Source organism: Ursus americanus, chromosome 3 (assembly GCF_024610735.1).
Source record: "Ursus americanus isolate L20-20 chromosome 3, mUrsAme1.1.p, whole genome shotgun sequence".
Classification (NCBI taxonomy): domain Eukaryota; kingdom Metazoa; phylum Chordata; class Mammalia; order Carnivora; family Ursidae; genus Ursus; species Ursus americanus.
Window position 1 is genome coordinate 17216012 of NC_142129.1, and position 26356 is coordinate 17242367.

Below are 26356 nucleotides of genomic sequence, written 5' to 3' on the forward strand. Positions count from 1 at the left end.
TGTCAACCCAAATACATAGGTATAATCATCTCCATATTACGGATAAGGAAACCATTTGGCTCAGGGAGGTTAAATATCTACCTAACATCCACGAAATATAATGGAATTGAGATTTGTTCCAGGATTATGACTCAGAAGTCCATGTTCTTTCCACTGCTTGCCTATCAGAATTAGAGTCAGGGACAGTTATGAGAAATAGAACATGTATATTTCTGTAGGTAAAAGTTATTTGGCCTGATTTTTTTTTTTTTTTCTGAGCTAGTAATAATTAAAAAAAGATCAATACCTGTGGAACTTCCACTTCAAGATTGAGGTATGAGCACATGCCATGGTATCCACTTTTTGCCCTCCTATGACAGAAAAGAGGTTTTTAAAATTAATGTATCAATATTTGCTTTGAAACATAAGGGATTCGTTGGAGAAGAAATTAGAGTGAACCCTTCAGACACAGAAAGCAGAAGGGATGGGGTTGAAGAAGGAACCATCTCTTGAAATGAGCAAGAGAGTATTGTTAGAAAAGGTAGGAGCTGATCCAAGGCTGCTCCAAGCCCAGAAGTGGTCAGTACCCTGAGTAACAAAGAAGCGAAGATTTGGATGCACTTCAGGAAGAAACAAATTAAAACCCAAGAGAAAAACTGAGATGTAAGAAGGGTGATAATCAAGAAATTACTATGTGAATAAATCAAGTGAATATATAAAATACAAAACAAACACTAAAGTTTAAAAAAAATAGCTACTATAGAATTGTTAAATGATAACTTATAAGATGAAAAGGAGTACATGAAAAACGTATGTAAAACTGGGGTGAAGAGACAAGGACACAGGTGATGAGACAGGTTAAAATGCAGGCTCAAGAAGCATCCTGGGAAATGTAGCAGTAGCAGAAGAGGCAGAAGCCCAAGCAAGAGTGTGAAAGAGACTTCTGTGCTAGAGAAGTGGCAACCAGACAGCACAGTGGTCAATAAAAAGGCCGAGCCTAATCGACGTCAGCCTGTTTTTATCAAAGCAAAACAGACTGTTGAAGTAGATACCAGTTTGAATTGTAATTTTCTCATTGAATAAGGTTTTTTGTTTCATTGGTTTTTTGCCCTAAAAAATCTCAAGCAGGAAATTTTGGGAATAAAAGGAATATTTAAAAGGTGATAACAAAAATATCCTATAATCCAGAGATTGGCACCCATTTTCTTAGAGGGTCATGTATGGCTTTGCAGACCACGTGGTCACTGTAGCTCTAACGCTGCCACGGACAAACTAGAACAAGTACTGAAATTTGTATGGAATCACAGAAAACATGAATAGCCAAGGCAGTCTTGAGAAGGAACAAAGCCGGAGGCATCACAACCCCAGATTTCAAGATACATACTACAAAGCTATAATGAAACAGTATGGTACTGTCACAGAAATACACACATTTGTTCAGTACACCGGAATGGAGCCCAGAAACAAACTCATGCTTAATATGGCCAATAAACCTATGACTGAGGATGCAAGAATATACAATGAGGAAAAGAAAGTCTCTTCAATAAAAATGCTGAGAAAACTGCACAATTACAAACAAAAGAGGAAAACTGGACCACTTTCTTACACCAAGTGCAAAAAATAAACTCAAAATGGAGTAATGACCTGAAAGACCTGAAATAAATTTCCAAAAAAAACCCCAAAAACAAAAAACATAGTTATCTCTTTGACATTGCCTTAGCAACATTTTTCTAAGGCAAGGGAAACAAAAACAAACTATGGTAACTACACCAAAACAAAGGCCTTTGCACAGTGAAAGACGCTATTAACAAAATGAAAAGGCAAACTACCGAATGAGAGAAGATTTACAAATGATATATTCAGTAAGGAGTTAATATCCAAATATATAAACTTACAACTCAACACCCAAAACACCCAAATAATCAAATAGACATTTTTCCAAAGAACGCATATAGGATGCCAACAGACACATGAAACGATGTTCAACATCACTAATCATTAGAGAAGTGTAAGTCAAAGGCACAATGAGATAATAATACCTTATACCAGTCAGAATGGCTAGTATCAAAAAGATAAGGAATAACAAATGTTGTCAAGGACACAGGAAAAAAAAAAAAAAACCTGTTGTGCACTGTTGGTGGGAATGTAAATCGGTACAGCCATTGTAGGAAACAGGATGGAGGTTTCTTAGAAAAATTAAAAACAGAAATAGCATATGGTCCGATAATTCTACTACTGGGTATTTACCCAGAGAAGACTAAAACACTAACAAGGAAAGATATGTGCACTCCTGTGTTTATTGCAGCATTATTTACAGTAGCCAAGATGTGGAAGCAGTCTAGTGTCCATAGATGAATGGATAAAGGAGATACACACACACACGCATATACACAATGGAAAATTACTCAGCCATAAAAAGGAAAGAAATCTTGCCATTTGCAACAACATGGACATATCTAGAGGGAATAATGCTAAGTGAAATCAGAGAAAGACAACATATGACTCCGCTTACATGTGGGATGTAACAAGCAAAACAAAAAGCATAAACAGACCCATAATTACAGAGAACCGATGGTTGTCAGAGAGGAGGGGGTAGGAGGATGGGCAAAATGGGTGCAGGGAGTGGGACCCAGTACAGGCTTCCAGTGATGGAATGTGTACGTCACGGGGATGAAAGGTACAGCACAGGAGTATAGTCGGTGGCATTGTGATAGGGCTGGATGGTGACAGATGGTAGCTACGCTTGCGGTGAGCAAACCATAACATATAGAGTTGTCCAGCCACTCTGTTGGGTACCTGAAACTCATGAAACATTGTGTGTCAACTATAATTTTAAAAAGCTGCCATAGACTCACAGAAATGACAAGCATGGCTGCATTCCAGTAAAACTTTACTTATAAAAACAAGCATCTGGGTGATAGTTTGCAGACTCCTGTTCTAGCTCATGAATAGTTTGGAATTTATAGCACACATCATTTTAAAACTCTAGCCCTCAGTAGGAAAATGATCTTTCCTAAGTAATGCAAGTTGAGAATGTATCTATCATTCCGGATGCTTTTATTCACCTGTGCTAATGCTTATTTGTTGAGAAGTTTTATTAATTAATGCAGCCAAACAGGAGCTTATAGGACAGTGATTTGATTGTTTATTAGTGAACTGATCTTACTAAAATCTCATCTGCCTGAATAATAGCGACATTTCATGAACACATTATTTAGAAGAGAGTTAATCATGAAATGATACTCCTGAATTATATTATTAGCCAGTGGACTCTCATAAGTCCAAAATTCGTTTCTTTTTCGCAGCTACATATATTTTGGTATACATCTAATTTGGTATCTTAAATCTAGTTTGTCTGTTGAAGATACAGTTCTCTGAGAGAAAGTTTGCCGGTAGCATTAATACACTATCGTTGTTAGACATTTTCTCTAATATTGTTAGGATCTGTATTATCTGACATATATAGCAACATCTCTATTAATACTAAAATTCCTTATAACTTATGTAATGCCTTATAATTTATATAATTGATAATTGAATTTTAAGAAGATCCTTGTTTCCTAATCCTAAGGAAAACCACTTCTAAATAAACCAGGGTGGGGAAAGGAAAATATTTAAATGTTTAGTTCTATTCATCTTTAGAATGTAGACAGTTAAGCTGTGTCATCTACTCTGGTGTGTGTCCAGATTCTGTCCCCATAGAAGTACATACTGCTATTAAAAATGACCACTTAACTGCCTGTGAGAATAAGAATTCTTTTAAATAAACAGAAAAAGTTGTACCCTAGCATGTGAGAATGAAAATCTTGTGAAAATTAAAATGAAAATTTAATCCAAGCTTTAAACCGTGGTAATTACTATTTTCCTAGATTAACAAACCTACAGCATACCTCAGTTGTTACTGTACACGGTCATTTGTTTTTAGTGGTGTTTAGCACATTAAGCTGTCTCTGAGAGGAAGAAATGCAAAGAAACTTGGGCTTTTTTGTTTTCCATTATTTGCTTCAGTCTTTGTCAAAGAAGTTCCCTCCTTAGCAAATCTACTGTAACTGTGTGACAAATAGGTGACGGCTGATTGGTAGTGACTCCTCGCTGTTCCAGACAACTCTACCGTTGCCTGCTCCTGTCTGAGTAGGATAAATGAGTGAGGTGCCTTCCTCTTATAAAAAGGAAGTGAGGCTATGTTATAATGTTGTGTACAATTGCTCTAAAGAGTAGAAAATACTAAACATCAGTTTAAGAAAATTCAGAAGACCATCTTATAACATTGATGTTTTTAGCAAAAACATATTTGTGTTACATTTGAAAAATCCAGCAGCCAGGTAATGGTAAAAAGTGAATACCCCTCTCAGATATCAGCATCGTCAAATTCTCAGAGTCTGTGGTCAGACTTCGCTGCTTGAACAGAGAATCCAATGGATCAGATGCAGAGATTGGGAAGTCACCCTTCTCAGCATAAACAAGTACGTGCTTGCAAGTAGAGCCAGTTTTCACTTTATAATGACTCCCTGCCCCACCCCCAATAAAACCTAGACAGTTTTACACAGTCTCAAGCACAGATTTTATGATTGCTCAGAACCCCCAAGTTCTGCAAGTCTGGTTTTAAAAACGTTTTAGGACGGGTGACTCTCAAAGAACTCAGCAGTGCCTTTCTGTACTGCTTTAAGAAGGAACTGCATTGCCAAAATTAATACAGCCACAAATTTTACCACCTCAATAATGAAGAAACTAATGGTTACCCTGTTGAAGTGTTTCCCAAATCTCATACACAGATACGCCCATTGTAAGCTCATCGTTTTTACTCATTTAGATCTTTTAGTCTGGAGTCGTTATTAAATCGTTTTGTCAGTGACATATACTGGGGACTGTGGTGCCACAGCCCAACCCCCCCAAGTTTAGTTCTCTGTTCTGCTTCTTAATAGCTTTGTGGTTTTGAGCCAGTTCCTTAACATGTAAGCCTAGGGAGTTTTCTCTTCTGCAGCACAGAGCCAGCACAGTAGTCCCCCCTCATCCAGAGTTTCGCTTTTCACAGTTTCAGTTCCCCTTGGTCAACCACAGTCCAGATTCAGATGACCCTCCTCAGATGTCAGCAGTAGCCTGCTGCTGTGTGGCCGTGCCTCGTCATTCACCCCACGGCACCTCAGCATCTCACACCACATTTCAGATGAGGAGCATGCAACTAACTCCTCCTTTCACTTGAACACTTAGAGGCTACTGTGGGATTGTTAATTGACCTAACTTCATACTGTGTCTCGGAACAGGGAGGCTGGAGGCGAGGGAGAGAGACAGGGAGGTGGCCAGTCAGTGGAACAGTCAGAACACACGTGCCATGTATCGATTAAGTTCGCCATCCTACATGGGCACAATTCATGGCGCCCCAAAACAATTACAGTGGGAACATCAAAGATCACTGATCACGGGTCACCAAAATATAAAATGAAAAAAGTTAGAAATATTGCAAGAATTACCAAAATGAGACCTGAAATGAGCCAAGTGCTATTGGAAAAATGGCACTGATAAACTTGCTTGATCCAGGGTTCCCACAGACCTTCCATTAGTTTAAAAAAAAGAAAAAAAAAAACCAGAACAAAAACAGTATCTGTGAAGTGCAGTTAAGCGAAGCACGTTAAAACGAGGTGTGCCTGTACTGACCACACTGAATTATGTTCCATACGTGATCCTTTCCTTTGTCCTCTCTAGGTTGTGAAAATATGTAGAGAACCAGCCTCTTGTTCTCTTTAATGTCCCAGAATAGGAATGGACAAACGTTCTCTGTAAAGGACCAAATAAATACTTTAGGCCTTGCAGGTCCCATGGTCTCTGTTAAACTGCTCACCTCTACAGCTGTAGCACAAAAGCAGCCATAAACAGTAGGTAAAAAAAGAGAGATGACTGTGTTCTAGTAAAACATTATCAAAACTATGTCTGGCACTTAATAGGAGCTTTGTATTTGTTGAATAGTCTCAGGAATTGGTTATCTGTAACAATGTGTTTAGCTTGAAAGTGTTCAACGGATGACACATTGTATACATAATTGTATAAGGCTCTTCATTTTCCTGTAGGAAGCACAAAAATGTTGAGAATACCTAAAGTTAATAAATTCTAGAATCTGGGCCTCATCCTAATGTTTTTAGGAAAAAAGCCGTAGGTCATTTTTAACTAAAGATAGCATGGAACACAAGATGGAGAGCCGAAAGGCTCTAGTTTAACTTGCTCACTGACTTTGGGCAAGTTTCTTAACCTCTCTGAACTTAAGTTAAATCTCTAATAAAAAGAGAGAACAGGGACGCCTGGGTGGCTCAGTGGGTTCAGCATCTGCCTTTGGCTCAGGTCATGATCCCAGGGTCCTGGGATCGAGTCCGGCATTGGGCTCCCTGCTCTGTGGGAAGTCTGTTCTCTCTCTGCCCCTCTCCTGCTAACACTCTCCCTCTCTCTCTTTCTCTCCCCCTCTCAAAAATAAATAATAAAATCTTTATTAAAAAAAAAAGTGCCTACTTTACAGGGCTGCTCTGAGGATAAAATGAGATGATATATCTGTATTAGGTTAAAAACTCAAAACTGCCTCAAAATTTAAGAAATATAACACGGTGTGGAGTATTGCATTAGATTCTTTGGGGTACCTAGAAATATTCTTGACTCTATCTCTTGTATCAATATGTAAATTAAATGTGCTGTCAAATCCTGTAGCAGTAAATAACATACAACATGTGTAAATGTAAGTACTTGAATAATTTTTTAATGTTACTGTTTTTAGTAGATTCCAAAATTGAATTGTGTAAGTTCTCTGGTAATGGCAATATTTAAACGTATACTCAAACAATTGAAAGTTCCCGGGTTCTGAACACTTTATCGTACTACCGTGGAACTAAACAGATGCCCCAAATCATGACATAATGGAGTTTGTAATGAGCAGTTTCTCAAGACTGTTCTAAAATGCATAGAATTAATTCAAAATAAATGTTTTGTAGTATTTTTAACAGTGATTTGGTATGTATATGTTCAAGATGGCAGAAAAGCTAGTTTTTCCTTTTAATGTGGATGTTTGTGATCTACTGAGGTTAATGTTCATTTGCACTGTGACCCACACAGAAATTTTTGTTGAGCATCTGCTATATACCAGGCATCATCGTAGGTGTTAAAGGTACAGAGATGAATATAACGAGACCCCCTGCTCTCATGGAGCCCAGCCTGATTTGGGGGAGACAGGTCTTTTAACATAATTACAGACTATGGTAACTGCCTTAAGAGAAAGAGAGTTCAGCTGTAAGATAAACCTCCTACAGTGATTTAAACAAGAAAGTGACCCATAACAAATGTCTGAGGTGTGCAGTCCAAGGCTGGGCAGCCGCACGTGCTGTGTCATCCACATCCCACACTCCCTTCTCCTCCATCTTCCCCAGGCCTTATGGGCACCAGATGACTGCTGAACCTCCGGGCATCATGTCTGTGTTTTGGGTAGGAACAAGAGGAACGAGCCAAGGACTCTGTCCTCCTGGGCTTTACTGAAGAAGGAAAGCCCTCCAGGGGAGAGGCCAGATTTGTGTCAGACGGCCCTCTGTAGCTCTGCGGGAGTCTGGGGATTCAGTTTCTTTTCAGCTTCTGAAGCGGAGGAAAGCAAAGTCTAGTCTAGTAGAGGGAGACAGTACATAAAACCAGTACATTGAAGTGTTACGATTGCTGTGGCAGGAGTTCATGTGTGACACAGTAGGGATTTGAAGGAAGCAGAGGTCAAGTCAAGGGGATGATGTCATAAATAAGGATGTCATTACAACTTCAGGCACCACGATTCATAAAGCACTTGTAATGTAATTCATAAAGCAATTGACACCTGAGCTGAATCTTGGACACTTGTGTCCAGGAATCTAATAGAGAATTGGGGGACCATTCTAAACAGAAGCAACAATGTTAGAAAAGTCACAGGAACAAAGAGACCGTGATGCATTACTGTGAGATTAAAAAAAGAAAATTCACAGCTACAATATACAGTAGAAAGCATTTAGCAAGAAATATGACTAGACAGGTAAACAGTGAGCAGATTATGCCTCGTTTGTCATATTATTTATCTTCATTCTCTTCTGTTAGGATGCCATTAAGGTTTTTTGGTAGGTAGGTAGGTAGTATGATCAGACTTGGATTTTAACAAACATCACCCAAATAAATGCATGGAATCTGAATAGAAACGGTGTAAGAAGTGAAAAAAGAGGGGCACCTGGGTGGCTCAGTCAAACGTCTGCTTTTGGCTCAGGTCATGATCCCAGAATCCTGGGAATGAGCCCCGCATCAGGCTCCCAGCTCAGCAGGGAGTCTGCTTCTCCCTTTGCCCCTCCCCCTGCTTGTGTGCACACTCTCTCTCTCAAATAAAATTTTTTTTAAGTGAAAAAAGATAGGAAAATATTGAATTAGGATCTCTGTGTAAAAATCCTGAACTAAGAAAGTAATGGTAGCAAGGACAGCTGAGAAATGACAGACCAGAATAGTCTGGTCTAAAGACTTGGTGACTGATTATGTGGGAAGTAAACAAGAAAAACTACATGGTGTCTGCACATTTCCTGGAAGATGGTGATGTCCTTTACCATGATAGAGAACACTGAAAAAGGAACAAGTCTGTAGGAAAAGATTAGGGTGGAAGCAAATGTAGAGGTGAGCCAGCTTGAGCTGGACAATGAGGACAATAACATGGGGAAAGGGACCTCGATCCTTCAATGACCTTATAGGACAGAACCACCCTACCAACGTTAATACTCTTAGCACTAGACTGTTTGTTTGAGAGAATAATTTATATTGTTAAAACATACATAATAGAATAATTTATATTGTTAAAACATACATAATACCCAAACTAATCCACTAAGTGCAGTCCCTATCAGAATTCCAATGGCATTTTCAGAGATACAGAAGAAACAATTCCTAACTTTATGTGTGGAACCACAGAAGATTCCAAACAGCCAAAGTAGTCTTGAGAAAGAAAAACAAAGCTGGAGCCATCACACTTCATGATTTCAAAACCAATTACAAACCTTATAGTCATTAAAACAGTAATGTGCTAGTGTAAAAACACACACACACAGATGAGTGGGACAGAATAGAGCACCTAGAAATAAACCCATACGTTTGTGGTCAACTAATTTACAACACAGGAGCCAAGAATATACAGTGGGAAAATGAGAGTCTCTTCAGTAAATGATGCTGGGAAAACTGGACAGCCACATGTAAAAGAATGAAACTGGACAACTTTCTTACACCTTACATAAAAATCAACTAAATATGGATGAAAGACTTGAACATAAGACCTGAAAATCATATTCCTAGAAGAAAACATAGGGGTTAAGCTCCTTAACATCTGGGTTGGCAGTGTTTTTTTGGATTTGACACCAAAAGCAAAGACAAAAAAAGCAAAAATAAGTATGTGGGACTACATCAAACAAAAAGCCTTCAGTACCGTTACGCAAAGGAAATTAAAATGAAAAGACAACCAAGGGAATGAGAGAAAAGATTTGCAAGTCTAGTATATAAGGGGTTAATATCCAAAATATATAAAGAACTACAACTCAGTAGAAGAAAAAAACACAGTCTGATTAAAATATGGGTAGAGGACCGGAACATTTTTCCAGAGACGGTGTACGGATGGCCAGCAGGTACGGGGTAAAGGTGCTTCCCTAATCATCAAAACCACAATGAGATATCACCTCTCACCGGTTAAAATGGCTGTCATCAAAGACTCGACATAACAGATGTTGGTGAGGATGTTAAGGGAACCCTGTTGGTGAGAATTTAAATTGGTGTGACCGCCATGGAAAACAGTATGGCGTTTCCTCAAAAAAAATTAAAAACAGAACTTCCATATGACCCAGGAACTCCAGTTCTGGGTATTTATCTGAAGGAAATGAGATCACCATCTTGAGAAGGTATCTGTAGCCCCCATGTTCATTGCAGCATTACTGACAATGGCCAAGACACGCAAACAACCTGAGTGTCCATTGACAAATGGATAAAGAAAATGTGTATAATACATCCACGTGTACATACATACCGGAATATTATTCAGGCATTAAAAAAAGAAATTCTGCCATTTGCAGCAACATAGATGGATCTTCAGGGCATTATGCTAAGTGAAATAAGTCAGAGAGAGAGAGACCAATACTACATAATGTCGCTTATATGCAGAACCTTTAAGTACACACACACTGAACTCAAAGATACAGTGAACAGATTGGTGGTTGTCAGAAATGGGGGATGTTGGGGAATGGACAAAATGAGTGAAGGTGGTCAAAAGATACACACTTAGGGGCGCCTGGGTAGCGCAGTCGTTAAAGCGTCTGCCTTCGGCTCAGGGCGTGATCCCGGCGTTCCGGGATCGAGTCCCACATCGGGCTCCTCCGCTGGGAGCCTGCTTCTTCCTCTCTCACTCGCCTGCTGTGTTCCCTCGCTCGCTGGCTGTCTCTCTGTCACATAAATAAATAAAATCTTTAAAAAAAAAAAAAAAAAAAAAAAGATACACACTTAACAGTTGAAAGACAAAAAGAGTCCTGGGGATGTCATACACATTCTGGTGACTATAAGGGATAAAAAAGAAGCAAAACTGTTCTTACAGAATAGAATATAAAAGTTGATCTTGACAGAACAGAAAAGCTGGCAAGTTAAGAAGTACAGGGAGTGACAGGAAGGCAGAGAAAGTATCTTATAAAGTAGAGGGATGAGATAACTGTCAGAACTGATGGAACAAGAAATATAGGTTTAAATAAGTCATTTAAATTTATAAAGAAACAAACTGGTATTTTAAATATAAGATATGGGACAGTCTGGGGAAGAAGGTGGTGGTGACCAAAGCCTCATCCGTGTGGCAGGAAATAAGAAGATAATATCTACAGTTAATAATGCAGATAGTAACGAGTGTATTATTTAGAGCTATGAAAATAATCACCAGAATTAAAAACATGATTAAAAATGCTTTCCTCAAGGAAGGGGTGAAGTCAAATATACTAAGTTTGCTAGTAACTGCATTAGGTACTAAAAAATCATTTTAATACTCTTATCCACAATAATACTGGCTCATCATTTTCAGAATTGGTTTGACTTTGTTAGATTTATTTCTCCATATTTTATTCTTTTTAATGCTATTATAAATGGAACTGTTTTCTCAATTTCATTTTTGAGATTTGAATATTGAACCTTTTATCTCACGAAATGCCCCTCTTGGTAGTAATACTGGTTTATCTTTTCTGTTCTCTGTTACATAGTCACTCTAGTTTCTCCTAGGGATACTCATTTATTTTTAAAAGAAATACATATATATGCATATTTAGGACAAAAGAGTAGACAAACACTAAAATGTTAAAGTATCCAACCTATAGAATTATGAGTTCTATGGATTTTTTGGTATATTTTTAGTTCTGTAATGCGCCTATTAAAATTAGGGGGGAAAGTGACCTGTGTAAATCAGCTAGATTTTTGTTGTTGCTACAAATGGCAGAAATTGACTTTTACAGGTAGAAAAAGGAAGTTTTGAAGATACTGGACTAGTCATAGAAGCAACAGGACAGTTGGAGCACCGGGCTCAGAAGAGGGAGGAGCTCTGGCAGACACAGGACTTGAGGTGGCAGCAACTCCTCAGCCCTCATCTGGGTCATGCCACAGGAATAAATGAACTGCCCTTTTATTCTCTCATCAAAATTCAAAATCCAGAAGTGAGAGAGGCCTGCCTGGTTCAAATAAATCTTTGACCCTTGGTGAGGAGGATACATGGCACTTTCAGTTACGTAGTCCCAGGACTCCACACAGTGGGGACAAAAGAATCCCCAAAATGAAGTTAGGATGCTGTTATCAAAAGGAGGGAAATGAATTCTGGCAGCTAAAAAGCAAGAGATGTTCGCTAAAATATTTAACTTTTTGTTAGTGCAGAATTATAGTTTATAATGCTAGTCATAAAAGCAGCGGTCCAATAAATGGTTTTGAATACAGTGATCCCAATTATTGTCCCACAGCCCGTAGAGGACTTACCACACTGAAGTTCTCACTCACAGACTCTCTCCCACTTGACTGTGAGTTCCATGAAGCAGTTAAATTCAATTAGAAAATGAGGAAATAGAGATTTTTATAATCCTATTGAAGAGGACTTTGTAATACTGTAACACTTCCTAGGATGTCATCTTCTTGGTTTACCTAATTCATCAACAGTCCGCTCGAGCACTGCCTCATTCCAGAAGCCTTTCTCCTGTGCATCTCCTGTCGCGTCCTGTTTTGGTTAAAGACCTCTCATCCGCGTGCATAACACTGCGCTCCTCGTCCACCTCTGTCGTGTTGGTTCATTCGCCAGACTGGCAGACTATTTTGTTTCTCTTTGATTCTCCAGCTCCTTACACAGTGTCTACACAGTCACTAAATATTTGTTCAGGGATTGAACGAATCTGCCGGAGCAAAGGGGTAAGGCATTCTGTCTAGAACCCAGCGTGTATAAGGACATGGTACATGGTATGTGGGCATGGTGAGAAGTTCCATATGATTAGAGCAGAGAGAGGTTAATGGGAGAAGAGACTGGTGAGTTTCACTAGAGTTGGTGTTTAAGGGACCGTTTATATCAAGTTTAGAGAATTCTGCAGGCCTTAGAACAGAACAGTGGCGATTTGGCAAGGGAAGGAGGGCAGGACACCAGAGGCTGTTTGGAACAGTGGCGATTTGGCAAGGGAAGGAGGGCAGGACACCAGAGGCTGTTTGATGGCTAAACACTGGTTGGGGCTGGAACTAGCGAGAAGAACCTCAGGTGGTGGAATATTGGGGTCTCTGGGAGTTAAAAAGGTTCAGACCTGGTTTGGGCGCAATTTACCTCCCAGGCGCTAGGCACTTTTCTAGGTACTGGGAACACAATAGTAAGTAATACAGAGGCAATGCTCCCCTGGGACCTCGTTCTAGTAAAGACAGATAGAAACAACAGACACAAAGCTGGATGCACACATCCTCAAAACTGAAATGCCAAGTTGCAAGTAAAATATTCCAGGATCACACTTTCCAGGTAAAGCTTTGGAGTAGGCTGGAGAGGGTTTCCCTAGCATGCAGAAGAGAACCTCCTTTTATAGCCCACATGGCAAGCATTTACTGCTCGGTTTTTGTACGTAGAATGACCAGTATTCTATAGCGGTCTTTAGGAACTTGTCTCAAGTAAATGGTTTGTAAGCCCTGAATTGTAGAAATCTGTGTGTAGTATTTATGCACTCTCCACGAGCTATTGCAAAGAAATAATTTTGTCACAGTGATACTTTCTTCTTTAGCAAAAGTGGTTTTCCCCATTTTATATTACACGTAGGGATAATCTTTTCTAAAGCTTGATGAATGCACGATAGTGTAAATGAAAGGCGGTCCTCGTCTATATTATTGGCAAGTTGTGTCTGTAGCATACAGTTTCTAGTGCCTGAAACAGAATCTGGCATTTTTACAACTTAGTCTACAACCTTGCCAGATGTTTGGAGTTTTTCAGTAGAAGGGACCCTGTTAGTAGAGGGATTGATTCCTGACCTACACATTAGCCTGCGCACGTGATGGAGTCTGTGCGTTCACGGCGGACTCGTTCAGTATTAATGGCTATTTCCTCTCTTTCCAGGGTGCTGATAAGACCGTGAAAGGTCCAGATGGACTAACTGCCTTTGAAGCCACTGACAACCAGGCAATCAAAGCTCTTCTTCAGTGATGGACGGATGGGCTGACAGCTCTGGAAGAAGGGCTCTCCTGTGGCCTCACACTGCTGCCTGTCTGTCTGTCACTCTCTATCTGCCAGCTTCTTCAGCTAAATACTTTAAGAGGGGTGAGGGGAGAGAGAAATTCATAACAAATCAGACTACCAGAAAAAAAACAATGTTTGGGAAGAGAGGAAAACACCGTGATCAGGCTTTTACTCGGATTCCTGATCAAGTCCGCCTCTTTTCCATTTCCAACAAAATATACAGCTTATGCCCAAGGGAGAGCAAAGACAAAACCTACCAGTACCATTTGACCCTTTCAGCTCCCTAGCTAGTTTATTCTTGAGATTGTGTCGAGGGTCTGACCCTACCAAGGCCAGCTCTCCGAGTGTGGTAGCCGTAACTGTGCGAGCAGCGGCGGCTGCCGGGACCTAACTCCGGGTGCTGAGATAAGCAATCAGCTCTAGCCTTCTGCCTTAAGACGCACTCTACTGGGGGCCTCCTGGCATAGTTAAGAGCGCTGCCCGTGGTCGGCGACCAAATCTTCCCTCAGCGACTTTCAGCTTTACGTGAGAGCTCAGTTAGGGTGAGGGGGCACACTCCTAAATTGCTGGATGACTCAACTTTGGATTTCCTCTCCCCTTTCACATGGATTTCATGTATCTTTAGATACAACTGACTAGTTTTATTTATAAAATCTTAAATTTTGGAAGCCTAAAGGAGAAATCATTCCAGTGTGCATATTTTTTTCTCCTCTAGATTCAGACATTTATATAACATTGAAACACTTTCAAACTCCTGCTGGTAGTAAAACGGGATTTAAACATAGAATCATAGCCATAGCCTGTTAGTGTCCTATAGAGAACGGTTGTCTTAGTACCTATGGATTTTCTTCATTTGCTCTTTGAATGGATTGGCCTCGGTTATGTTTGGAGAATCGAGGAACATTCTTTGGAAATCCTCTCTCAGACCCACCTTGGATGCTGATTACTTACTGCACCAAAGCTATCACTGGGGTGAGATTTACGATCTGGACAAATTGAGCCCTGTCCCTTCAAAAGTATGCTCGTTACCAGGTTTCCCCAACTTGTCGCTAGGCTTCTGCTGAACATCTGCCAACCCACCTGCATAGCATATTTTTGTTTCTTTTCTAAACCATGCATCACATGAAGTGTGACCCCTTCAAAATGTATTCTTTGTTCTTAAAATGTAGTGCCCTACAATGGGTGTTCTGACCTGCAGGAAATATTTAGACACATGTTCAAATGTTTATTTCATGAGCAGTTCAACGAATTAAAACATATACCCTAAATTTGCTATCTTGCATCTAAAATATTGACTCCTTTGACTCGCCATCCATAAAAGCTTGCTAAAAATACTAGAGTTTTTCCTTAGCCAAATCATGCAATAATTGAATGTACCTCAAATTTTTAAAGGGGGGGTTGGGTTAGGGGCTTGTATTCAGATTGTGGATAACAAAGAATTATGATTTTTTAAGGCAATGTAGCATTCTAAAGCAGGGTTAAACTAGTAGCCAGCTAATAACAAATCTTATTAATCGGTTGCTGATTGGTTTGGTAGGGTGTGTGTGTGCACGCGTGTGTGTGTGTTTTCCCCCATGAATCTTTTTTTTTTTTTTTAATCCTGTGGCTTTTTGCTTACAACTAGCCTAACCCTGTAATTTTCCTGCATCCAAGAAAACAATCAAAACAAAATGGTGGTTTAAATACTTTGATATATTCGGCTAACTCTGCTGTCTTAGTGCAGCGTATTAGTGTTGGATTCGAAGTCAGCCAACAGTACTTTATGACATCACTGAGTGGAAACAGAGCTACCCTCATTGAAGATGGAGGGCACTTGATCAGTCTGTACATGGGTAGCAACAAGGTGTTTTGATATCTTCGTTGTCACCTCTTGGCAGAATGCTATTGAAAAGGCTTGGATTTTACCCTCTGTAGTTTCCACCTTTCCAGCTGTTGTGTTGTGGTTGGTCGCTGCAGAGCGTGCACTGTCCTGTCATTCCTAAACCTGTCTGCCTTCTGCAGTCCCCTGGTGTAGAAACCACGTGACCCTTTGTACAGTTCATCCTGCTGTTCTTTGTATCGCAGTAGAGGCTACTTCGCCTTCCCTCTTCTTTCTCAGCCATCTTGTAAGCCCCATAGTTATGGGGCGACTGCTTGAGAAAATAACAAACATAGAATAGACTGGCCGAGATGGTTTACACTTTCTCTTTTTTTTAACTAGGTTATTTATAATGTATTTCTGAACCACTTGGCAGAGAAATTCACAACACTTAATGTTCATTTTTTGAGTAAAGGAAGCTAAAAACCTGTCTGCTTTTTGGTACTACATGCATTAGTGAAAGGTTAAGTAAGTTTTGTTCTCCACTGAATATTTAACATCTCAGAAAAAATCTTGCATGTTCTGTAGTTTTTGTATTAAGTCAGTCATTTTGTATGCACTATATCAAGTAAAAACAGGTGGATTACCTGTTTACATTAGTATACTAGCAAATTCCCCCCTTGCAGCTTCAGACTGGTATCTGTAGACTTAGAGGTCAGTGCAGCACCCGAGGGTACCCAGGTAGCTCTTCTCTGCATGGCTCACCTCCTGCACCCGGTGGGGCACTAAGGAGAGGTAGGTGGGTACGGCATGTGCGAGCTGCAAGGAAGGCCCTTTACTCATTGATTTCTTTCCCTCCAATAATGGATCTGAGATCTAGATGTACCGACGTTTTTTTTCCTAAAACTTCAACTGAGCTGCTCTTTACTTCCATGCAATATTGTGTACTCGATTGTGTCTAGAAGAAGCTGGTGAGAGTGCCCTCCTACATAAGCAATTGCAGTGTTTTGCATGCAAAATTTTAAGAATTTAAAATGTCCTGATTCTATTTTGTAAATGGAGAAACAATCATATCTTTCTAAGCAGTAATGGAGGAAGACTAGTGCTTTGTGCATTTTGATATATTTGAGTTCATTTTTTCCATCATGTAATACTTTTGACACAATTGGGTTTCTCATATGATCCTAGTTCATGTACATCGAATGCTAAATAATACCGTGTTTCAGTTTTGTGTTGCAAGAACAAATGGAATAAACTTGAATTGTGCTACAAGGAACGTGTCGGCAGCTTTTCCTCCCTCAGCTCCTGTGGCCTTCCTTTCCAAACCCTCTTCTCACAGCTCAACCCAGCCTGTGATCGACTCCAACTTCTGATTCATCCAGATTTCCCCTCCTTACCCACTTCTGGAAAAAACGAAGTGGAAAGAAAATAAGACAGGAAAGATTTGCTCCTCACCTGGAAGTTTTGCTTTTGTGTGGGTCTCCTCATACAGACTGGTTCCCTTCCACGTGTTCAGGGATCCTGGCTTTCTAAACGCAAGGGCTGGCCAGCGTCTCCCGGAACATCAGGGTCGGAATCATGGTCAGCCGCTCAGGTCCTTCCTGTGCGCACCGAGGTGGCTGCACGTCCCGAGGTTCACGTTTGCCACTTACTTGACCATGAACGCTCTTTTAGAGCGTACTTTTCAGAACAAATGTTCTGCTTTAACATTAAATCACTTGGAACCTCAGAATGTGAACAAGATTATATTCAGCTTGATTCTCTTGTAATCTTGTCAACAACCTAAGACTACTGTGTATTCTTCTTTGGAAATGGCCTCCGAGTAGTAACAATATGTGCAGTAAGACAGCAAAAGCTAGCTTTCAGGACCTTCATGTGGCCACCAGAGGTGTAAGTGTGGGGTAGCATGTAGGGGTGGGTGCGAGTGTTCACAGATTTTTTTTGACCAAACTTCATTTTAAGAATTGGGGTGTCATCAGGGGTACCTGAATGGCTGTTGGTTAGGCCTCTGACTCTTGATTTCAGCTCAGGTCATGATCTCAGGGTCCTGGGATCGAGCCCCGCATGAAGCTCCACACTCAGTGGGGAGTCGGCTTGAGATTCTCTCCCTCTGCCCCTTGCCCCTGCTCGCATGCACTCTAAAATAAATAAATCTTCAAAGAAATGGGGCCCATCAGCGTTTACATCTAGTTAAATATATGTTAAAGTGAATAGAACATCTATAATCACTGAAGAACAGACCAGTATTAGTCAATGGAAGGCACGCATCTGGACGAAAAGCACTTAGAGTTACTGTGAAAATCTTGTGCGATTAGACACCAGCTATCACAGGACGTGATGCAACACAGTAGATCAGATTGTTCCAAAATTTTCTTTCTTCTACAAGACCAAGGATTCTCAAAATGCCCCTGGCCTAGCCACACCACCGCCTCTAAGGACTTGATCAAGGTGCCCAGTCCAGGCTGACTGAATCCCAGCACGGGCTGAGCCCATCTGTCTACGTCCTAACAAACCCTCCGCGGGATTCTGATGCACACTCGAGTTTGAGGACTACTGTGAGAGACCATAGCGACAGAAAGAGTCTAAAAACATGCAAATGGGAGGTCATCGAGGGTGGCTTCCTAGAGCTGAAGCAAATGGAAGCCTTTACCACGGGAGACACAGCAAAACTGGACACCCAGGAAGATCTTAAGATGAGCCTCAAAGTTACGCTCTGGGCAAAAGAAGTGAGGGTAAGACGTCCCAACGGCTCCAAAGATACAATGCTAGTGAGAACGACCCTTGTTAGGGTTTGTTCCCTGCAGGATGTCCTGTCAACTGCTGTGGGTAGAATTTCCACAGGAGCCCAGGGTTAGAGTCCCCATGGCTCAATTGCGTGAGCCATCCCCAAGTCCTTTCCTTGAATCCCACAGAGGGGTGAGGAGGCGTGCAAGGAATTTGGGAAGATAGGTCATGAGTCTCCTTATCTGGTGCTTGGCACTTTGCAGATCACTGGGATTGCCGCAGTGGCTTAGCCGTGTCCCTGCTGGTCTCTGCCTGTCAATCCTACAGCCGGAGACAGCCACACTGGGAGGCCAGCTCCTGCTTTCGCAACCCCACGGCCCTGTGCCGGCGTGAGCACTGCGAGGACGGATCCTTCCCTGCGGTGGGTACGCCACTGGCAGAAACAGCCACCTGCCTGTCACCTCACCATGCTCTCTTTAGGGTCAACTGTCCTTCCCAGATGCTAGCCTGACCATCACACATCAGCCGTAGGATATTTTTCTTCCAAGCTCTTATTTCATTGAAAAAATAATGAACCGAGATTGAGAATAAAATTTATCAGCTTTTACAGCACCTGCCACTTGGTAGACATTCGCTGTACTTGTTCTGAATGACTCATGTCAAATCATTACACAGTCACATAGGAGAGAATCTTTGTTTTCAGTAAATCATGACTAAAGGATCACTCTTAGGACCGCGGGGCTACACCTAAGTGTCACTGTACCCAGATGTGGGCCCCGTAGCATCGTAAGCACTACTGGGACCACAAGCGCCAGTCAGTGAAGTAAAGACAAATATCACAGTCACGATGACGCATTGAGGAATGCTGACCATGGGGTCAAAGGCAGGTCACTGAGCCATTGTGGCCTAGACACCAAAGCACAGCTATCAATAGAGCAGCAAACACAAAGGCCTGACTGGCCACCCTAGCAACTTCGATGCATTCAGCAGCTCCCGCAGCGAGCACAGTCTTTTTTACACAGCTTGCGTAGAATGATGGGTCACACGTCTGGCAACATCCACAGTCACAGCATCCTGATACACGAAGGAAAATAACACATAGACAATTCCTGCTCCCTGGATGCTGGTTTTGAGGATACTACCAGAAAACGAGAATCTTTTTTTTTTTTTTAAGCAGCGATATTTTCCCAAGCTTTCAGTAACAAATCTGACAATGTATTGCATATCTGTCGGTCCCTGCCTGACCTCTAATCCTGCGTTCATGCACAGCCCCTGGGGCTGGCTACCGAGTCACTGTGTGGCCACTGCATGGGATTTGCTAGTCAGATCTGAATACTTCCAGCTGGCTTCCAAGTACTCAGATCTATGCTAATTTGACCAGGACATTTTTTAAGCACATTTATTGCATGCAAGTTAGGAGCTAGGCATTGTGCTGAGGACTTTCTACCACATGACCTTATCCAATATTCACAATCATCATTTAAAAGGGAGACTAAGAAATGTTAAAGAGCTTGTCACAGCCAGTCAGTAGCTCACGAACAGTAAAATTTAGTTCTGATCTGAGTGCCCAAGCTCCTTCAAAATAAATACGTGTTCTCACCCAGAGGTCCAAAACCAATGCTGATACCTACTCCCTTGGCACAACACTGCCCTGATCTGTGGAGGAGGCTGTGTGGCCCTGGCGTGGTCTTTCTCAACAGTCTCCAGAACTTACTTCACATTACCGAAGCGTTGTAGCATGTTACCAACATGTCTCCATTGCCCCCTCCCCCTAGTCCTTGGCACCTGCCATTCTGCTCTCTGCCTCTGGGAGTCTAATTTAGATTCCACATACAAGTGAGACCATGCAGTATTTGCCCTTTGTCTGGCTTAGTTCACTTAGCGTGATGCTCTCAAGGTCTATCGATGTTGTCACGAACGGCACAATTTCCTTTTCCAAGGCTGAATACTAGGACGTCGTAGGTCTCTAACCACATTTCCTTTATCTGTTTGTGCATCGACATTTAGGATGTTTCCCTATGTCGGCTCCTGTAAGGCTGCAGTGAACATGGGAATGCAGATCCGATCTCTTTAGGATCTAGATTTCAATTCCTTTGGCGATACACCCAGAAATGCGATTGCCGGTGTCCCAAGCGCGCCATAAAGACGTACGTCAGTGGCGTCCTTTTACAATGTCAGCTTTATTCAATCACAAAGCAAGGTTAACCACAAGTGCCAAACAGGTTCAGGATTCCAAACTCCATGACCTACAACTTGGCTTCATACACGTCACACAAAGTACAATACAAAGTCACACAACAGAAAAGATACAGGGAGGCTTAAGAAGTTAAAGCAGCAAACTCAAAGTCCGTCTGTGCGTGGGCAGTTGAGATGAGGACTCGGTCCAGTCCAGGTCAGCTCTCAGCGCTGACTGCTAATTCCATCCAAACAACAGAGGATCTTTCTTTATTATGGTCAAGATCTGTTGGGCAGAGCCGTAAGTAGCAGCTGCCTTTTTTAGGGCAGTTAGACACGGCAGAGTCAGCTTCGAGAGTCTGACAGTCTGACAATATGTTTGCTGCAAAAGTCATCCCTTTTTAAAGGAGTTTAATCAGTCTTGGGCCTTCGCAGGCCTCTTCTGGTTCTCATGATGACCGGCTCTCGGTTCTTCTAGGCTCTCTTGGCTTGGATGCTTATACCAGTTCCGGGTGCCTTCAGCCCGTGCAGGTTTCGGCGATAACCGGTCTTAGCTGCTACGCCATCACTGCTTGACATGAATCACTTTGACATGAGTGACTCCATCTTGCTCTCCACGACTCGATTAAATGTTAATTCTAGTTTTAGTATTTTGAGAACCTCCACATGGTTTTCCATAGTGGCTGTACTAATTTACGTTCCCACCAACAATGTGGACAACAAAAGCTCCCTTTTCTCTACTTCCTTGCCGACACTTGTCCGTTGTTTTTTTGATAATAGCCAACCTAACATATCGGAGGCAATAATTCATTGAGGTTCAGATTTGCACTTCCCCGAAGATTAGTCCTATCGAGCACCTTTTCATATCCCTGTTGGCCATTTGTAGGTCTTCTTGGAAAGAAATGTCTTTTGGAAAGAAAGGTCTCGTTTTTTAAATTCATTTACTTGATTTGATTGCTGTTGAGTTATAGGAGTTCATTAGATATTTTGGATATTAACTCCTTATCAGATAAATGGTCTGCAAATATTTTCTCCCATTCCATAGGTTGCCTTTTCATTTTGTTGACAACTTCCTTTGCTGTGCAGAAGATTTTTAGTTGGTTTATTTTTATGTTGCCTGTGCTTTTGGTGTCATATCAAAAAAATCATTTGTCTAGTCCAATACCAGAAGCTTTTCCCTGTTTTTGTCTAAGTTTTATTGTTTCAAGGTTACATTTAAGTCTTTAATCCATTTGGAATCAATTTTTTTAGTTAGGGTCCAATTTCATTATTTTTCTTGTGGATATCCAATTTTTCCAATACCCTTTAACAAAGAGACTTTTTCCCATTGAGTATTCTTGGCTCTGTCGTCAAATATTAATTGACTGTATATGTGAGGGTTTATTTCCGGCTCTCTATTCTGCTCCATTGGTCTATATGTTATTTTGCCAATACCGTATTGCTGATTGCTATAGCTTTGCTGTGGCTCTTACAATCAGGGGGTGGGATACCTCCAGCTTTGTTTTTCTTACTCAAAACTGTTTTGGCTCTCCAGGGTCGATGGTGGCTCCAAATCAATTTTAGGAGTGTTTTCCTATTTCTCCAAAAAGATCATTGGGGTTTTGTTAAGGATTGCATTGAGCCTATGTATCACTTTGGGAAACATGGTCCCCTTTTTAACAATATCAATTCTTCCAGTCCATGAACATGAGATGTCCTTCCATTTGTGTGATTTCTTCTGTCAATTTTTTATAGTTTTCAGTTGACAACTCTGTCACTTCCTTGGTTAAGTATCGTATTCCTTTTGATAGTCTCTGGAGGGTTGGTAGTGTATAGAAATGCAACTGATTTTTGTATCCGGGGACTGAGTTTTAGATCTAACAGTTTAAAGTTAAAATTACAAGTTTTTGTAACTATACCACAACACTATGAACCTGGAAACTGTCCTATACCTATGCTTATCAAAAAATTACCATTTAAGGGAGTTAGAGTGTCAGGATATTTATGTTTGTTTCACCATGTTAACGGAGCATTTACTATGATCTGGGCACCATTCTAGGTATTTTCGTGGACTACTATGTTTAATCTTCGTAATAACCCTGAGAAGTAGGACTGTCATCATCCCTACTTTCAGATGAGAAGACTGGCTCAGAGAAGTTAAGTAACTTGACCATGGTCACACAGCCAGTGAGTTGTAGAGCCGGGGCTTCAACTCAGGCAATCCGACTAAAGTTTGCATTCTATACCTTATTATTTTGCCTCTCCAACTTTCACTGAACCAACTCATGACATTTTAGTCTATTAACACAGCTTTTACCAAGTTCTTAAAAAGATACTTAGAAAACACTTTATGGATTTAGGATTTTCAACAATCAGGTGGAAAATATTATGTAACATTCATTGATCAATGACTTCTCATGATGAAATCAAATTCAAAAAGGTGACATTTAATTTTCGGGTTTGAGAAGTGGCAATATTTGAGTGTAACATACATTTTGTTTGGCAGTCTAAAAGATCAGGAGACAGAACAAGAATCAGCAACCTACAGTCCACAGGCCAAACCTAATCCACCACGTGTTTTTGTAAATAAAGTTTGATCGGAACGCAGCCATGCCTGTTCATTTGCATATCATATATGGCTGACAAAGCCTAAAATATTTACTCTATGGTCCTTCACTGAAAAGGTCTGCCAACTCCTGTGAGAGGTTTAGGTGACCTAGGTTGAGAAATACCCTCTAGGTTTGGCCAGGACCTAGTTACAGAGTGATGAGCAAAGTCATGAGAGAATGTAATGTGTTCGTTGAAGCGAATGAAAAGTCAGGCCCATAAATAATGCGCCTCTTTACAGCTGTGGGGAGCCTGTGACAGTAACCATCCCCAGTGACTCTGGCCTCCCAGTACGGATGCCCTCGTGTAACCCCTCTCTACACGGACTCTGAGCTTGGCCATGTGACTTGCTGGGGCCGAGTGGGACAAATGTGAAACCAACAGAAGCTTAGACAGGTACTTCCTTATTGGGGTTTGGATCTCAGCATGAGAAAGATTCCTCTTCAGGAGAGGCCACATGGAGAACAGATGTATCCCAACCGACAGCGCCCGCTAACCGCCACACATGTAACCGCGGCCATCTTGGGCGCCCGCTTCCAGGCTCCCGAGTGACACCAGGTGAGACCAGCAAAACACCACCAGCTAAACCCAGTCCAAACTGCAAAACTGTCAACAAACAGTGGTGGTTTTAAGCCACTAGGTTCTGGGTGGTTTTTTGTTTTGTTTTAAACGCAGAATAGATACCAGCCACAACACCCTAGCTGGAACCAGTGGCATCACCTAGAGACGAGAAAATGCGTCTGAATACCGGAGGGAAAGTGGTCATATGCACACGCACACACAGGAAATACCAAATACCATCAAGGACACAAGATTGCCTTTTCTTTCAAACTCTTAAAGGGAAGGAAAATAGATTAAAAAACAAAAATCTCCGCCTTTCTGTTCAGGAAAGGTTAGGTGCTGTACATAATAAACTCTGTTTCTACAGAATCCTTATCCCCTTCTGTCTTCCCAGACAGAAAAGCAGTCTCCCATCCCTGCAGGGGTTTCTTTCTGCCTCCCGGAGGAGTCAAAGGCTAGTGGGGATTTACTGGTATGAGCCAGATCCCTGTGCCAAATTTGGGGCTGCAAGGCAAAAAAAAAAAAAAAAAAAAAAAAAGCAAGCTGTGGTTTAAGTAGTATGTGGGGGAAGGGGTGCGGGGCGGGCAGGGTGGTGACAGGGGGCGGGGGGGCTGGAAAGACAGGGCAACACAGAACAAAGGGGAACCACAGGGGCTAAGACCCTGCCCAGAGATTCCCACGCGAACTGCAGGGTGAGCTGTCCTTGGCTTCCTGCCCCAGATGACGGCCAAGAGGGCCCTCGGCGCTGGCCGGAGGTGGGGGGGCAGGGGTGCTGATGCCTGCACCCGGGGCAGGAGCCTCTCACACTTCAGACTTTCACTTCATGCAAGCATGCTCTCACCCAAGACCTGGGGAATCCTGTCAAAGCAGCCCTCTTGAGACCCATGCCAGCCTCGAGCCCAAAAACCGCCTGTGAGAACTCTAGAAGCTAAAGAACGTCTCTGATGCAGAGACAAGAAGGGAGGGGAAAGTTGCAGGTCGGAAGGAGGAGAGACACGGTCACGTGGGACGTAACTCACAAAGGAGACAAAAACGTCCTCTACACAGCAATCGGGGCCGTTTCAGCTCAGAATGAATTTTATGAAGGGAGGTAGTGAGGACAGTTCTCCAAAGTGTGAGCTCATTCATTCGGTCCACACATACTTACAGCTTAAAGGTGCCCGGCACCGTCGTGGGCCCTGCAGACGCAGCAGCGAACACTACTCCGGCCCAGCTGGGGCTTACGGCCCCGGAGGGGAGAAAAACAAAACAACAGTAACAAGAACACCAAGCCTACTCCTAATAGTCACAACACGTCCTGATGCGTGCTGGAAGGAAAGAAGCAAGCTGGCTGAGAGCACACACGGGGGAGCAGGAGGGGGCCTCCTTGCTCCCGGGCAGGGGGCGTGGGGGGCAAGCAGCTGCGTCTTGCTCAGGTCTGTGCCCCTCCCGGTGTCGGTGCATTTGAATGAAGTGTTTTGGCCTCAGGTCAGCAAATCTCCACGTGGTAGGACTTTTTCCACTTTCCCGCTATGGTCTTGTGTGACGCTAAGACCCAGGGGGCGGAGGTGGGTACCAGCAGCGTGGAGACCAGAGAAGAGGCTGCGCAGGCCCTCCAGGGGACTCGCCTGCCCCCGCCGACGACCCTGCCTGCAGGGCGGCCGGGGGCGATGTTCCAACGCCATCTCTGCATGGGAGCAGTCACTAAACTAGAGCCAGCAGCGCCCCCCACACCGAGGGGTTCTGCTCCAGAGCTCTCGAGATCATCCTAATGGGACCGCACAGGAGACAGAAGCCCAGCTTTCCCTGCAGGGAGCTAATAATGCCTCCCCTTCCTGGGGGACGACGACCAGCGCTTTGCTCGCTTTACAAAATAGGAACGCAGTCCCTAGGCTTTGTCACCCCAAGGACGATGCGTTTCTAATATCTACTCCTCACACTAAGCAGAGAAGCCCCGGACTGCTTTTCATCTTCTTACTCCCTCTTTTTTTCTTGAGTGCACCATGACATGACCCTATAGATCCTCTCCATTCAGTAGCTAGGAGTTTAAATCTTGTTTCAGGTCATTATTAGCAATTCTTTTCATAATGTAAGAATGAGTAAAAACCCCACTTGAAACCTGGACACCAGGCACCCAGTTGCCACAAGCAAATGAACCGTTTGCTCCAAAGGTATCACTGTGGTTTGATGGTGCAGGGGGGGGGGGGGAGGAATCCTTCCCTGAGGATAACCAGACCCAACATAAATGTTTTGGATGTGCGACCCAGTAAATTATCTTTTAAAAGTTTAAACTCCGTCATTTCAGAATATGCAAAGGGTAGGACTTTAAAGGGCATCTTACTGATTAAATCTAAAACCTCTGGCCCAGAACTTTCATTTGATTAAATTTCACTTCTTGAGATATTCACTCCTGAGTGTCAAATACATGATTTAATACGCTTGCTAAATTATGGAGCATTGAACAAAGGGAAAGGATTTTTTTTCTCTACCACAGTTATTTATTTGGGTTAAAGATTGCCTTGTGCTTCCTGACATATGTTAAGAAAGACTTATGTTAGAGTTGTGTCATGTCATGAATCAACTTGACAGTCTTTTCAAAACTGGCATCTCTACTTTTGGCGTCCCTCTCTTTGAAGTTGTCCTCCCTTTGCTAAGAAGAAATAGATGCTTTCATAAGCCTGTGGGCTAATTATGTCAAAGGGGAAGGTGGCGAAGCGGGTTCCGAATATAGGCCGATGGGCTGCGTGAGGGTGATCTCGAGCTGACCACTGCAGACTAGCGCTTCCTTTTTTCACATCGGGTGATGTTGCTGCCTGCTCTCAATGAGAGGCAGTGCTTCTGAG

General features: G+C 42.2%; 1 protein-coding gene and 1 long non-coding RNA gene across 2 annotated transcripts in view; one reads left to right on the forward strand and one right to left on the reverse strand.

Moving 5' to 3' along the window:
- The window catches only part of MTPN (myotrophin), a 56934-nt gene extending 40174 nt beyond the window's left edge, over positions 1-16760 (forward strand). Inside the window, exon 4 of the mRNA XM_045792577.2 lies at positions 13571-16760. Coding sequence (XP_045648533.1) covers positions 13571-13657 — 87 coding nt within the window. The 3' untranslated portion in view covers positions 13658-16760. The remainder of the gene's footprint in view (positions 1-13570) is intronic.
- The window catches only part of LOC123788913 (uncharacterized), a 75025-nt gene that overhangs the window by 4664 nt on the left and 44005 nt on the right, over positions 1-26356 (reverse strand). Inside the window, exon 2 of the long non-coding RNA XR_006778605.2 lies at positions 287-350. This is a non-coding gene — a long non-coding RNA (uncharacterized LOC123788913). The remainder of the gene's footprint in view (positions 1-286; positions 351-26356) is intronic.